General features: G+C 40.3%; 1 protein-coding gene across 3 annotated transcripts in view; it reads left to right on the forward strand.

The window, feature by feature from the left end:
- Positions 1 to 15413, forward strand: part of MMEL1 (membrane metalloendopeptidase like 1) — a 1737390-nt gene that overhangs the window by 1198096 nt on the left and 523881 nt on the right. For all 3 annotated transcript variants that reach the window (XM_044062979.1, XM_044062980.1, XM_044062978.1), the window contains exon 12: positions 4778 to 4871. In XM_044062979.1, the coding sequence (XP_043918914.1) occupies positions 4778 to 4871 (94 nt within the window). The remainder of the gene's footprint in view (positions 1 to 4777; positions 4872 to 15413) is intronic.

Genomic DNA, 15413 nt, shown 5'->3' on the forward strand with positions numbered 1-15413 from the left:
GAGTGCTTCGTGATTTGGATCTCTATTTAAAGGTGCTGTGGTCCTATATGTTTCCTAAGTCATCAACAAAAACAATAGCAGATGTCTTTTTAACTTTCACATCACATTTCTGTGGAATTAGCTACCTTTCCTGATAAGCACAAGTGAGAGTGAACCTTAAAGCATTTAAAAGCTTTCAACTCATCATCTTTTCACAGCAGATACACATTTAGTGATAAAAGATAGAACTATATAACATTTAAAGTAAGCATTGCAAAGAAAAAAGTAATACGCAAGTAAGTTTATTTACAAATATATGTATATTTATATGTTAATCATTATGCTAGGATGAGTTTCATATTAAGTGGTGAAGCTTCCATAATATTTCATTCATTACACCACAGAACTTCATCTGTTCATATTATCCAGTCTCTTCTTTAAATTATTTCTGCAATACTATTTTGAATTCACTTTATTGGAAGGCAGTATTGTAGCTTCTTATGCTTTCTTATGGTTACAGTTAAGCATGTTGAATGCCTTTAATCGCATATGTCAAAATTTGTTGTTAGACACTTAAACAGTTATATATCATTTGTGGTTGAACCAATAGAATTCCCACTACTTGCTACCCCATTTCTTGAGTGTTTTTTAAGCAAGATGGTGGAATGTATTTGTTGCTATGATTCCAATCATCCAGTTTGCATTTAAAGGGGGGGGAATTCATTGAGTGAGGTACTTATCTTGCCAGCAGTCGGTGTATGTTATATTGAAGGTTACGGTAATTATCATATATGTTCATGGTGTTGCCAGTTCTGCAGATATGAAGGAGGTTGTTCAGGACAAGGTCATCTCAGGCCTTGTAGTTTAGGAAGAGGTCAATTTATGGAGTCTGCATGAGACAGCAAGAGAAATAAGTTCTAAGCTGTTCTGCATATGTAATAATCTTCTTTGTAAGGAAACTGGGGTCTTTTTAGATGGACCAAATGAAGCACTGTAATCAATTGTAGGCCTAATAAGGGATAAGTAGAATAGGTATGATGATATCCTTAGTCCTGGATGAAATATGTTTAATAATCATCTGGGTTAGATGGGAGGATTTTTCCCAACAGTCATATCTATATGTTGGTCAAAGTAAAGCTCATTTTCAACAAATGTACCCACTTCTCTGACAGCTGTGTCTGTTTTGAGTGGGGGTACTAGTAATATGCCAAAAACAATGGTATTCCTGCTTGCCAAAGGTACAGTCTGACATTTTTTGGGACTTGGCAAGATACCATGATCACAGCACCATTTGTTTGTGCATGTTAAACCATCTTGTAGAAGTTTAGAGTCTCACCTAGAAAAGTTGGTGGCTCTAGGTTCATAGGTTGGTACTAGGCTATCAGCCCTAGGGCCTATACATGCCTAGCCATAACAATTCCCTGGCTATTTCTTCCCACACTATTTACTTCCCTGGACCCCTGTCTAGCAGTGTAACTGACATGATCCCCAGGGTGAATTTCCTTTCTCCCATCCAGTCGTCAAGGTTCCTTTTGAAGAGGGCCAAAATGGCACTCTGATTGACATGTATGGGCAATCTATTCCAGAGTCTGGGGAGTCTCTGGGTCAGGAACCTATCCCTCCAGCATGTTTTGTTTATTGTGATGACAAGGTTTAGATCGCTGGAGCATGTGGTTCTGACGGATTGGGATTTCTTTAAGTGTAGCATGTCCAACAGCTCTGGGTTTGACATGGCCTTGTATGTTAAGCAGAGATCGCCTCTGAGTAGACGATATGTGAAAGAGTATAGCTGGAGTTTTTTAAGGTGGTCAGCGTATGGCATCTGCTTTAGGCCTGTGAGTCTTTTTTGATTGGTATTTCTGCTCTTTCCAGTTGTGCAGCATGTGTCTTACAGAGGTACATACAAATGGGTAATTATTCTATAATGGGTCTAATGAGGGATGAGTACAGTGGGACAATGACCTCCTTTTTTCCTGGATGAAAAGCCCTTAGTGATGAGGTGTGCCACATAGAAGGATTTCCTGACTGTTGTGGCAACTTAGTCATCTAATTGCCTTTAATATCAGCTTGGACATCAACAATGTAAATACTAAACATGACCAGATCCAGCACCAAGCTCTGGGATTCACCAGTGGTGTGCAGCTAGTGTTGATTTGCTGAGATTCATAGGTTCATAGATTAGTACTAGGCTAATTGCCCTTGCGAGACATTTTAAGCCTAGCCAATTATCCCTCGTGAAACTCAAACCCTGCACCTTGTGTTTGTAAGGCAAACACCTTAACCATTAGGCCACCCTCCCAACCCAGATCTGGCTATGAGCCAGATTACATTCCATTGGGCAACATAAGGTTTGATATTTAGCTTGATAAGTGTATCTATGATGCCTGAGTAAGGAAGGAATGGTTTCAAAACTTTGGATGGGTCTAACTAAGCTGTGTGAAGTGACATCCTCCAGCACCTCAGTGAATTTTTGAAAGAAGTTAACCAGGTTAAGCAACTGCATCTGCCCCTTACAAATCCAACCAATTTGGGCTGAGGAATGTTAGCCGCCAATGTCCATGTTTATGAGGTCCTTAATGATGCATCTCACTGACTTACAGATAAGACTTCTGAGACTTATGGTTCTATAGTTACCATGATTATGTAGGGGCATGACCACTACAGATGAACAAGCCTCAGGCATAAAGCCAAATGAGAGAATGAATTTGAACAGATTATGGAGTAGGTCATTAAGACAGTGCCTTATGCTAGCTGTGAAGCACTCAGGCACATTGTATTGCCCTACTGAAGTATTATTTTTCTCCACTGTGAGAACCTTTAGGACTTTTTCAGGAGTGATGTTTAGAAGGAGGCTGACAAAGGAACAGACATATGTAGATTAGATAGACTTGGGGTGGAGAAAGAGGGAAAAGGAAGCAAAGCCATTATGTATCAACTCAGACCAGTTCTGAGTGTTGTTTTTAAAGTCCCTAATATAGTTGAAGAAGGATTTCTGATCGTATTCAACAGAGGATGCAACTTTAAATTCATTCTTGGCCTTGGGAGATTTGATTTTGTTTCTAAGATCTTTGCTTAAGTGTGTGAGCTTAATTTTGAGGTGTAGATTTTTCCAGATGCTATGTAGGGAGAGGAGCTTTTCTTGTTATAAAGCTTATTTATGCTAGGGTTCTAGAAAAAAGTTTTTTTCCAAAATTTAGGATGTTTTTTGTTACAGATAATGACCATAGTTTTGACGCAGGTATTAAGTGTCAATGGTGTAACAGGTAGCACACTCACTTTTTCCCACACCAGATAGATGGATTGTTAATACCGCTGTGCAGCATAAGGGGTTGCTGCACTCCTGAGTGTGTCGCCCTTTGGATGAGATGTTAAACTGAGGCCCCATCTGCCTCAGTTGATGGTAGCTCAGGTGGATGTAAAAGCTCCCACTGCCCAGTCAAAAAGAGTATGGAAAGTTCCTGGATGCACTGGCCAAATTACCACCTTTGCTCTCCCCAGAAGAGAGGCTACTAGCCTAGTGGGACTAACCTGGTCAACAAAATTATTAATAAAATAAAAGGTAAAAGCCCTCCATGAAAATAGCAGTGCTTGTTATTGTGTCTTCAATGGGAAGTGGACTTGAAACTCCACAGATCATTATATAAGTGGATCACATTTGTTTTGGAGAAATATCAGAAAATGACAGGGCTTGTGACTGATTTTGTCTGAGTTCTAATAGTGAGGATCACTGTTTGATGGTCAATCCCAACAAAGGAAACAAACAGTGCTACATTTGTAATGATCAAGTGTAATATATTAGATCCTGTCATAGGGGACCTTACATTCTAGTCTAGTGAATTTATATTAATGAAGTCAAGGAACTGTTGAGCAAATTAATATTAGTAGTAGTAATGTAAGTATCCCAGTTAACAGAAAAATGATTGATATCCTCAAGTTTAACACTGCTCTGTTTAATTGAAAGGGACTTCATCTCAGATATGGTTCATGGACTGTGGGCAACATACAGAGTGTTCAATAGCTGGGCAGGAAGTGCTAAGGGGTCTTAGTTATAGTTAATAGTTGTAATTAATAGTATGGGAAAGAGTTCATGGGCATTATCTAGCTGTATACGCCAATGTAAAAAAGTCACAGAGATATACTGAACCAAAGTCACCAGTTACACAGATACCTTCAGTACATGATCTTAACACACACTAAACATGGACCCTAGATACAGGAAGGTTACTGACGAAGGAACAAGGTTCAATAAAAAACTGTGCAAAGAAGATGGAGTCTTCAGCATACTACAACATTCTCTTCTTAAACTACTAGTTATAGAGACTCTGTCTTTTGTGACCAGTAAGTACAGTGGTAAACCTACCTACATTCTTAGCATCTTCCTCTTGATCCAGCTTCTCCTACGTCACTACTACAACGACAGCATTGGTGTGCATCTGAGAATACTGTGCCCCCTACTAATTTGATGCATAGCTGATCCAGATAACACCCATCAGGTCACTAGGCCTTTATTCTTTAAACTTGTCACTACCTACCGTTGAAACACAGCAGAGATCTTCTACTAAATTTGTCAACAATTTTGTACCACTGACATAATGAGACTGTGCTCCAAATCGTATACTTACTAAGCATTCTCATCTCAATCTTCTCGTCCATAGCCATGGTATCGATAACACTAACAGCATCTTTGTTTTTCATATACTATAACAGCAGCATGTTTCCAAATGAATTATGTTCTGTGCCTTTGTCCCTTGAATATTAGCCAATCACATCTAGGTGTTTCTTTTTTTTTCCTGCATAGCACATTACAGAACTATCTTGGGTGGAGGCTTATCATTGATCGAGTTGGAAGCCTGAGTCGTAGGTTTAAAGATGCCCGAGCCAACTACAGAAAGGTAAGCTAGACTGTCTTTTTAGACTTTTACCTTATAAAAAGGTGTTCTGGTGAAATTTTCATAAAGTAAGGAAGGTTACTAGTTTTTCTTTCATCATAGCTGCTGGATAATTTATTCTGTCAGTCACTTAATCCATCAAGCTTTATTTCATTCTATTATTAAGAAGAAGTCTTGAACTGCGGTGGTGGTGCTGTGGTAGCGTTGTCGCCTCACAGTAAGACATTGTCCTGTTCGATTCTCAACTAAAGCGTCTTCTGTGTGGAGACATGCGTGAATGGGTGTACCTTCGTTTAAGGTTGTGCATCAGGGCTGGCAACTCGGCACATAAAAATCTACTGCCAATCATTAGCGGACCGGAGTTCCGCTGGGGTGACCCCTAACCGGGAAAAGCTGAAAGACACAACAATAACATTAAGAAGAAGTCTTGAATTATAGTTTGTATTTCTATAGCAGACTCACTACTAAACATTTCAAAACATAGAAGACTAACAACTTCTGAGATGATGTAACATCATCAGTGACAAATGTGTTTAAAATAGAAATGATCAATTAATAATATATTATTGCTAAAGGACAGAAGAAATGAAATGTGGACTGTTCTCTTCAATTTCATTTTTTTTCTTCTGAAAAATGACTGCTTATTGTTTGCTAAATGAAAAAAGTTTGATTTCAGTTAACTGCACAGAGATCAGTTGAACTACATGCTGCAAATGCTTAATTGATTTCTTGGGTTTCATCTGTTTGATACATTTCGGTCATTTAGGTGTACTAAGGAACATATACATGCGTCACAACCATGTTGTCAGATGACATAGCCTCATTATAAAGAGATGTCAGAATGCAGACAGATGTTCCTTGCAGGAATATGCAAGTGACCCTAAAGAGGCCTGTGGCAAGATTCTCAGTTTCACATTTCAAAAATGTATCACAAAAATTCCAGAGCAACTTCTGAATGGAATATTCACAGCTGTCTACCACCTGATAAGAATTAGTTTACAGCTGCATAGTCATATGTTAACTGCTGCTTTAGTGGCTTCCTCAACACTGAACTGGTATCACTGCTGCCTGAAGCTTTTATAAATGATAATACCAGATTCTGGATCTCATGTAGTGCTGTGTATACCTGCTAATTCATTTCTGAGGAGTGTGTGTCATCCACTGAGCAAGCGAATAAAACTGAGGACTTCAGTATCACATTTGCACTATTCAACTAGAAAAAAAAGAAAGAGAATAATTCTATTTTACCTCTCCTTTGTAGCTTGGCTAAGAAGGAAGAACAGTTATTATTCATTTATTTTTATAATTATCAAGCCAGGTAATCAGACACTTACTAGTATATGGAAAGTTAACATGTTATTGAACTGCATTCAGTCCTGACTTGGAGAATCAAATGCCACATTTACTAAGAGTACATGACAAACTATACAAATCACTATTGCAAAAATGATACCAATAGGTTAACTTCATGTAGCCAAATCCTTCTCCATCATTGCTGCAACCGCTGAAATTTGGGTTTGCTGAGATTGCATATAGAGCTTCATATGTTGCTACTAGGCATGTGGTCATGGAGACCATTGAGGAGCCTAGCCCAAAGCACTGATTGGTTTAGAGACTTGTTCAAAATCATACAATAGACATATGAAGACAGAGAGAATCAAACCATCTACCACTGGAAGGATCTCATTAACAGTTTCTAATCTTAATCCTCTGTACTGATTTCTAGACTGTACTACCTGTAGATGGTACTGTATATCAGAGCCATGGTGTGAGACTTCGACCATATTATTCATACAATATACTATAGGTCTGCAGGATGGGGACAGCAACAGAGTTCCTCCCTTTCTTTAGAGTTGTACAACAGCACTCTGGTCACCTGTAATGGATCACAACAATTGTAGAACTACAAACTATAAGTTAATTGCAAGAAAAACATTGCTGTTGTTTCTACTTGTTTGATTGGATGTTTATTTTTCTATACAATACTTATACGACCATTTATCGGTGCGTACCTGCTACACTACTATCTGTAGGTCTATGTGTTGTGCTAGGGCACATGTTTTCTGTTGCAGAATGCCAATAGTGCTCAAACATTAATGGCTATGCCCCGTGATGCTATGTGTCTTCTCTAAATTTTCCTGAGGTATAACTAGTTGCTGGATTACTGCCATATATATTTGAATTCAATAGTTTCTTGTGGTAAGAAGCTATATTTCTTGAGAACCAAGAAGCTATATTTCTAACTGCTAACTAAAATACTATTTCTGCGACAGTATTAGTGTCCAGAGTCTTATGCTTCTGCTGAGTCTTGGTTAACAGCCATATGCTGTTTGACTTATTGCTCTTGGTTTCATGAATTCACACAGTAATTGATAGCTAAAATGTTAGTTGTGATGTTGCAGTAGCACCCAGCTGTTATTAAACATGTTTTTCCATCTGCTTAAGCTATTATGCACTTTGCACATCTAATTTCCAGAGATTGTGGCAAGCATGAAGTTCTGCACATAGTATGGCAGTGGCATTTTATTTTTTTTCCCTTTGCAAAAGAAACTAGGCTATAAGCAAATGATGAACCTGAGCTATAAATAAATGATGAAAGCATGTGGTCTTCAGGAAAGGAAGTCTACTGGCATTTAACATATCAGTGAGTAGACATTTTTAATTTTATTTTATTACCTGATATTCATACTGAACTGATGTGTAGCATTGCTCCAATATTCAAAATGACATAGATGTTCTTGTATGTACCCTATAATTAATTGCTAATGATGTAGTAAGTTCAGTCACTTAAATAAAAATCTTAGTATGCTGAAACATTTATGCTGACTGACAGCTAAGCAAATAATATTATCTGTTTGTAAGGTGAATTGCTGAATGTCTTATTTTCCTTACTACTATCTAACAGGCACTTTTCAGTCCCAACTTGTAATGATTTTCTGCACTGTCTCTGACTTCTGATACACTGTCTCCTTAAAGCTTTACTTTACTACCTTGTAATCCTCTGATACTGTCTCAGACTGCCCTTCTTTGTATAACTGTACACTCTGTCCCCACTTTATCAAAACCCTCAGTCTTTTGCTAGTCTATTTTTTAAATTAGAAACACCAGCAATAAATGTGTTGATAAGGGCTCACTCTGAGGAAATCTGTGTAATAAGTACGGTCAGAACAATAACAAAACAAAAACGGAGCATGTAGTCCCTAGTTCTCAAGCTAAAATAAAAGTCAAAGAGTCTTCTTTCCAAATTGAAGCGTTTACTAAATCATTCCATTTGACAGCATCACTTTTGACAGATGAGTGCTCTTGTTATTACACATTTAGATTTTTCTCCTACTTATATACAACTGAAATATATTCAGTGAGGTATTCATTAGAATAGTCACAAAAGGAGTGTATTCTGATAGGGTGAAGAGGTGAGAGGGACTGTCAAATGGGAAGCTAGGTAGTAGTGGTGTGTAGCAAGAACTGATAGATCCTGGGTTTTTAGAAAATCAATCAATGAGGTTTGTACTCCTGCTTAGTCAGCATAATGAGCTAAGCAAATGAGGTGTGAAATGCCAGCGCATGATAGAGGCATGAGAATATGGCCAATGGATAGAGTAGGAGAAGATGGTGATGGTCAGCTGGGGGTAGCCTGACGGAGGCCAAGATTCATAGGTTCATAGGTTTATACTAGGCTATCTGCCCTAAGGCATTTATAAGCCTAGCCCAAATTTTTGTGGCTTACGCCACCCCTTATATGAAAAAATACTGTGCCCATTAGTTTGTTGTGCCTCTGTCCAGCAGTGACACAGAGATGATTTCCGGGGTAAACCTACGATCTCCCATCCACAGGTCTAGATTTCTCTTGAACAGAGTCAGCGAGGTGCTCTGCCTCACATGGACCGGGATTTTATTCCACAGCATAGGGAGTCTCTGAGTGATAAATCTATCCCTCCAGCACGTCCTATTTATATCCGTGCTAAGGTTTAAGTCACTTGCTCTAGTGGTTTTGATGGATTTGGATTTTTTGAGGTGGAGCATGTCCATTAATTCCGGGTTGGACATGGCCTTGTATGTCAGGCACATGTCACCTCTGAGCAGACGGTATGCGACTGAATAGAGCTGGAGTTTCTTCAATCTGGCAGCATATGACAGATTTTGGAGTCCCTTTATCCATTGGTGTAACAATGTGTGCTGGGCCAAATGGTGTAGGGGAGGAATGATGAATAAACAACTATCAGAAAAACTTACACTCGAATATATTAAAAATGTATAACATTCAAACCTCAGTATTGAATATTCCATTTAACCCTCTATATAGAGCCACAGGTGAATACTTCCTCAAAAATGGTCTCATGAAGCAAACTGTGCTAGGTTTTTCCTTCATCAACCCAGTGTCATGCTTTAGACCTGAAACTTAGTGTCAAACTTTAGACCTGAAGCTTTAGACTCAGACCTGAAACTTGTAATTAAACGAAAGTAAATGAATAAAGGCTTTTTATGAAAAGTGCATAAACAAGCACAACAATGATAAAAAAGATGATAGGAGTTTAACTATGAGCAATCAATGCAGCAGCCACATGGAGTTGTGGCTATAGAAACTTTGAAGATATTCTTAGGTTGGAAGGGTGGCCTAATGGTTAAAGTGTTTGCCTTACAAACACAAGGTGCAGGGTTTGATTCTCACAAGGGATAATTGGCTAGGCTTGCAAGGACAGTTAGCCTAGTACTAACCTATGAATCTGGTCTTTAGGAAATAATTTTTTCTCTCCTTTTTTCCACTGTTCAGAGACTATCGCCCATAGCAGTACAGAGTCTCTTTCCCTGCTGACAAAGGATGAATATTTCTGCTTACTTGTGGATCATTCTGCCCTTGCAAGTTTCCTGTAAAAGAAATCATCAAAGTTCTGGGAAATACACTAGAAGTTAAAGTGTAGATTTTATTTTTCTTGACTCCTGTAAATTACTCATGCCAGCAGCTGCAACCCAACTCCATTCCTACTAGGTTAATAGTGCTAAACCTTAGTCAGAATTTAGCCTGCTTTAAGGCTAATACACCTAACTGAAAGTGAATTATTTCACCCATACAGTTGATTCTCAGGAAAAGCCTAAAATAAAAACAAGTTACAAATTTATCTTTCATTTGCTGGGCAGATTGTTTTATTTGTCTTCTTCTGGCCTTCAGGGTCGTCCCAGCCCATTCCATTTGCCTTACTTTGCTCGAGCTCATTCCACTCCCCTACCCCACTCCCAATCTCACCACCCCACTTTCAACCTGACATATACCATTCTGTCTCCACCCCAAAACTCTCACCATAAATTACTACTTCCCACACCCTCAACCACAACCAATACTGGATCACTAAATAATTACACCCCTCCCTACCCCTTGATATTTCATTCCTACAGATTATTTCCCAGCTACTTAATCCAGCTCAAAATAATTACTCCCATGTGCTTCAATATCATTACCTTATCCATTTCTATGTACCCTCTACAACTCAACTACTTACCACCTCAACTAATACACAACCCACTTCTAATGTAATGCTACTTCAAAACATTAGCATTACCTCTCTTTTAGCCCTTCTTGCCCACCTATCTTCCTTCCACTACTGAATAAATAAACCTTACTGTTCATCTGCCACAGACCATTATTCAAGAAAATCACTTAGACTTAAGTATAAATACAAGCCTCTTTACCATGTCCAACATGCTTCTTTTTAAATACAAATGTGAAGACAGGTGAAGGCTTCCAGCCTAGCTAGATAGAATTTTGTAGATAATTATGTCATTTCTAAATATTTTTATTTATTTTATTTATTTTTAGATTTGTTGTTCTAAATATTAATATAAGCCACAGGCTTGTTCTCTTAAATGGGAAAAAAATGCTGTTAGATGTGGAACTGCAAAAATATAACAACAATGCACTCTGCTGTAACAAAACTGACAAGTCAATTCTTTGATGTCAAAACTCAGAGCCGATATGTCTGGATGAAGGAATTCTGCCTATTGTTTTTGAGGCCAGAGTTAATGGCTAGAATTTGCATGGATAATTTCTTTTATTGATCTGGTTTCTGACCAGCTGCAAGATCAAAGGGGCCATTAACCTCTGAGAGTCTGTTAGCCTGGGAACCAGAAAGAAATGATGTAATCTGAAATGAATCAGTGGTATTGTGTTATCAATTTTAGGACAGAAAGAATGAGAGCATGAGAGCATTTATCTTGAGAACATCAAACTCAGCACCACCTGTGTCTATACGTAAATAGGATCTTAGACTTAGGTGTTTCTCTTAGAAATAGCTGGGGGGGGGTTGGCCTAATGGTTAAGGTGTTTACCTTACAGACACAAGGTGCATGGTTTGATTCTCACATGGGGTAACTGGCTAGGCCCAACATGGCCTGAAAGGGAAGGTAGCCTAGTACTAACCTATGAATTAAAAAGATTAGACTAAGTGTTTTCCTGTGATGTCGGAACTTTTCTACTGTGTTATTTTAAACATTTCTCTGTGATGTCTGAACTCTTGACTAGCACTATGTAGTAAGAAGTATTGTCTTATGTTTTTATTATTTATTATTAAATATGTTTAAACCATTCAACTGTGGCTGTTTTGTGTAGAGATAATTTAAGCTCTAAGAGTACATTGCATGTATATAGTGATACTGTACTAACCCACTCCAAATAAGTCTTGCACTACTATTTGGATAATGATATTGCACAGTAATAATTGGACACCCTTTAATAAGGACCTTTGAGTAGCTGATAAATATTAGCTGGGTGGTAGCAGTGAATTCTACCATATAGTCTGGGTAAAAGGGGCATGGCTGGAGAACCTGTGCTAGCCTTTCCCAGGAGTGTCTGTGTGGTTGTATATAACTCTTATCTCAAAGTGTGTATGTGTCAGCTACTTGGGCAGGGATACGAAACACTGGTTGAACAGAGAGGGTGATGGAGGTTTTAGCTTAACCACTAAGCTGAGATCTGGATCTTATAGCTGTGCCAGTGGGGAGTCTTATTAGGGACCTGGAGAGAAAGGGAGAAACCAGACCCAGAATGACTGTGATCTCTGTGTACTCTTAAGGGAAATTGTACCTTACTGTGTGTGTATTTATCATCCTTTCCCTATATGGACGCCCCTCACTGGTGTTAGTGGTGAGAACTGAGGCTCCTTGATTGCTGGGCCAGGGCACGGGTATCACATATTAATTGTTTGGCAATGGTGGGATATCCACACCACATATTAACTGGTTGGCAAATATTAATTGGTTTGTAGTGGTATGGGTAGAGTGAATTCCTGTAGCTTGTGTACAGTGATCACTGAAGGTGTTTCTGTACTCTAAATCAGCCATGCAGTGAATACTCGGAGTTCAGATCACAATTGTTTTATTTATTTAGTTAGCTTAGTTAGTTAATCAGAGAGAGACTGCGGTGGTGGTGCTGCGGTAAAGTTGTCACCTCACAGTAAGACGTTGTCCTGTCCAATTCTCAGCTAGAGCGTCTTCTGTATGGAGACATGCGGGAATGGGCTACCTTCATTGAAGGTTGTGCATCAGGGCTGGCAACTCGGCATGTAAAAATCTACTGCCAATCATTAGCGGACCGGAGTTCTGCTGTGGCGACCCCTAACCGGGGAAAAGCCAAAAGACACAACAAAAAGTTAGTCAGAGAGAGCAGGCAGCAGAGGAGTATGGAAAGCTGACAAGGAGCCAGCTGGCTGAGATGTGCCTGGCTAGGGGACTAGTGCATGGAAACCTGACTAAGGCAGACCTTATTGCAGCCTTGGTCACAGCTGCATCAGAGAAGAGCAACCAGGAGGATGATCAGACTGGCAGTGGAGACGTACCACACTCAGATAATGGATAGCTCAACCTTTCTGCAGAGGACTTAAAAATCCATCTGGAGCTAAAGAGACTTGAGTTGGAGGCCAGGCATTTGGAAAAAGAAGCAGCTGAGAGACTGAGACATCTAGAGAGTGAGGACAAGGAGAAACTGCGATGGTTGCAGCCTGAGGAGAATGAGAAATTGCTATGCCTGGAAGATGAGGAAAAGGAGAGGCAGAGGCAGCATGAGAAGGAGATACTGACTCTTTACCAGAGTTATGGAGGTAATGGGGAAGGGAGTAACGGGACCCCAGAAGCACAAAAGGTCAGTAAATTTCTTCCACAGTTTAAGAGGGGGATAATTTTGATAGTTTCATTCATATGTTTGAGAGGGTATGTAAACAATATGATGTTGACCAACGGCTCTAGGTACAGTTCCTGCCCCCCTTACTCCATGGTAAAGCTGTAACTGAGTTCTCTAAAGTTGCTGATTGTGAATATTTTGATTATACTGCTGTTTAAAATCACTTGTTAGAATGTTTTAAGCTAACACCTGAAACTTATAGGAAAAAGTTTTGTGAGCATAGACGCAAGTCAGATGAAAGTGTGTGTGAATATGTTGCTGAACTGAACACTTATTTTCATAGGTGGGTGAGTGGATGTCAGATCACCACTTCTGAAGGTTGGCAGACCTTTTAGTGAGGGAACAAGCCCTTAGCACTTTGCCTGAGGACACTAGGATCTGGTTAGCTGATAGACAATGTGCTCCTTCAGATGAGTCGGGGAAGGAGGGAGACCTATACCTAGCAAGCAGGGCATCCCTGCACAGGAAAGGGACCCCCAATACTGCTCATGGGTCTAAAGGAACCCATGGTGGGCAGCACAGACTGCCCCAACAGAATCTGCCAGTAGCAGGGGAAGCCACTAATCCAGGTACACATCTGGGACCTAGGGTTACATTTTAGAGTGCAACCACTGGGGCCATGTGGCATACAGATGTCCACAGAGGCAAGGTGGGGAACAAAAGGTGAAAGAGCCACTATGTGGGAAAGACAGAATGTCAACAGTAGGTTGTCTTGAGACAAAAAGGGTACCAAACTACCATCCTGCAGATGTCCTGATAGGGAAGGATTTGGATGAAGCAGTACCATGTGCTTATGCAGTTACACACAGTCAGGCTAGGAGACAAGCCTGTGGGTCTGGTAGCCTGGGGGAGACCCAGACAGACTGCAAACTTGCAGCCAGGACTGTTGATGTGGTTACTTCAGGGAGGGATCTACTCTGTAGCAGTGAAACTGAAGGTGAGCCACAGCTGCTTGTGGGTACTGATGTTCCCTTAGACAGAGGGGACTGCAAAGGTAAAGGTGAGTAGTAGTACCCAGGCTGACAGTGAGGCACCATTGTCAGAGGATGCCAGACTTCCTGTGGAAGGGGAGCTCAGAAGGCTTACAAACAGAGAGTTGAGACAGGCTCAGCTCTCAGACCCTACATTGCAAGGCCTGAGACAGGTAGCTAGTGAGGCATCTGATTCTCAAGGGAAGGGGTATTCTGTATCCTGGGACAAAGGGTTACTGTATAGAGAGTGGACACCTGAGGGAGGGCTAGAAGGTGAGAGGGTATAGCAGTTGTTAGTGTTTAGAGCCTACTGTCTGGCACTTCTAGCCATAGCCCATGATATTCCCTTTGCGGGTCATATGGGCATAAAATGTACAAAGAGACATATTATGCAGAGCTTCTATTGGCCTGGGATTTCCAGAGATGTAACAGGGTACTGCAGAACCTGTGAGCAGTGCCAAAAGGTAGGCAAGGCAGGAGACAAGGTGAGAGCTCCTTTGATACCTTTGCCTGTCACTGAGGAGCCATTTCAAAGGGTAGCTATGGATATTGTGGGGCCTCTGATTACCCCAAGCTCCATATGAAAAAGTATATCCTAGTGATAGTGGATTATGCTACAAGGTACCCTGAGGCAGAGGCTCTGTCCTCCACTGAGGCAGAAATGGTGGCAAGTGCTTTGTTAGAGATTTTCAGCAGGGTAGGTTTTCCAAAAGAAATACTGACTAACAGAGGTGCCAATTTCATGTCAGACCTGCTGGCTCGTCTGTTGAAGTCCTGTGGGGTGAAGCACCTGATGACCACCCCCTACCATCCCCAGACTAATGGTCTTATAGAGAGGTTAAACTCTACAATCAAGTCCATTATATGGGCATTTGCAGACCAGTTTAGGAGGGAGTGGGACAAATATTTGTCCCATCTGTTGTTTGCTTACACAGAGGTTCCCCAGGAATCAACAGGTTTTTCACCCTTTGAGTTGCTGTATGGGCATAGGGTGAGGGGCTTTCTGGATTTAATGCGAGATGAGTGGGAAAGTGAGTGTGAATCTCACAAGGATTCTTTTATGGCATATGTCCTAAGCCTCAGGACAAGGCTCACGGAACTCACAGGCTTGGCCCAGGAGAACCTGGCAGACCAACAACAGAAAAAGGTGTGGTATGACAGGAATGCTCAAGCTAGAGAGTATGCTGTGGGGCAGCAGGTAATGGTTCTCATTCCTGTCAGATACAAGTTGCAAGCAGCTTGGGAGGGACCCTACAAGGTGGTAAGAAAGATAAGTGATGTTAACTACCTGGTGGAACTGCTAGGCAGGAGGCAGAGGCACACATTATTTATTTTATTTTATTTATTTATTTTATTTTACATTTGTTGACCAGGCTAGTCTAGCTGGATATATGTCCATTTTCAGTA

This window comes from Protopterus annectens, chromosome 2.part1 (assembly GCF_019279795.1).
Source record: "Protopterus annectens isolate FY-2018-M chromosome 2.part1, PAN1.0, whole genome shotgun sequence".
Classification (NCBI taxonomy): Eukaryota; Metazoa; Chordata; order Ceratodontiformes; family Protopteridae; genus Protopterus; species Protopterus annectens.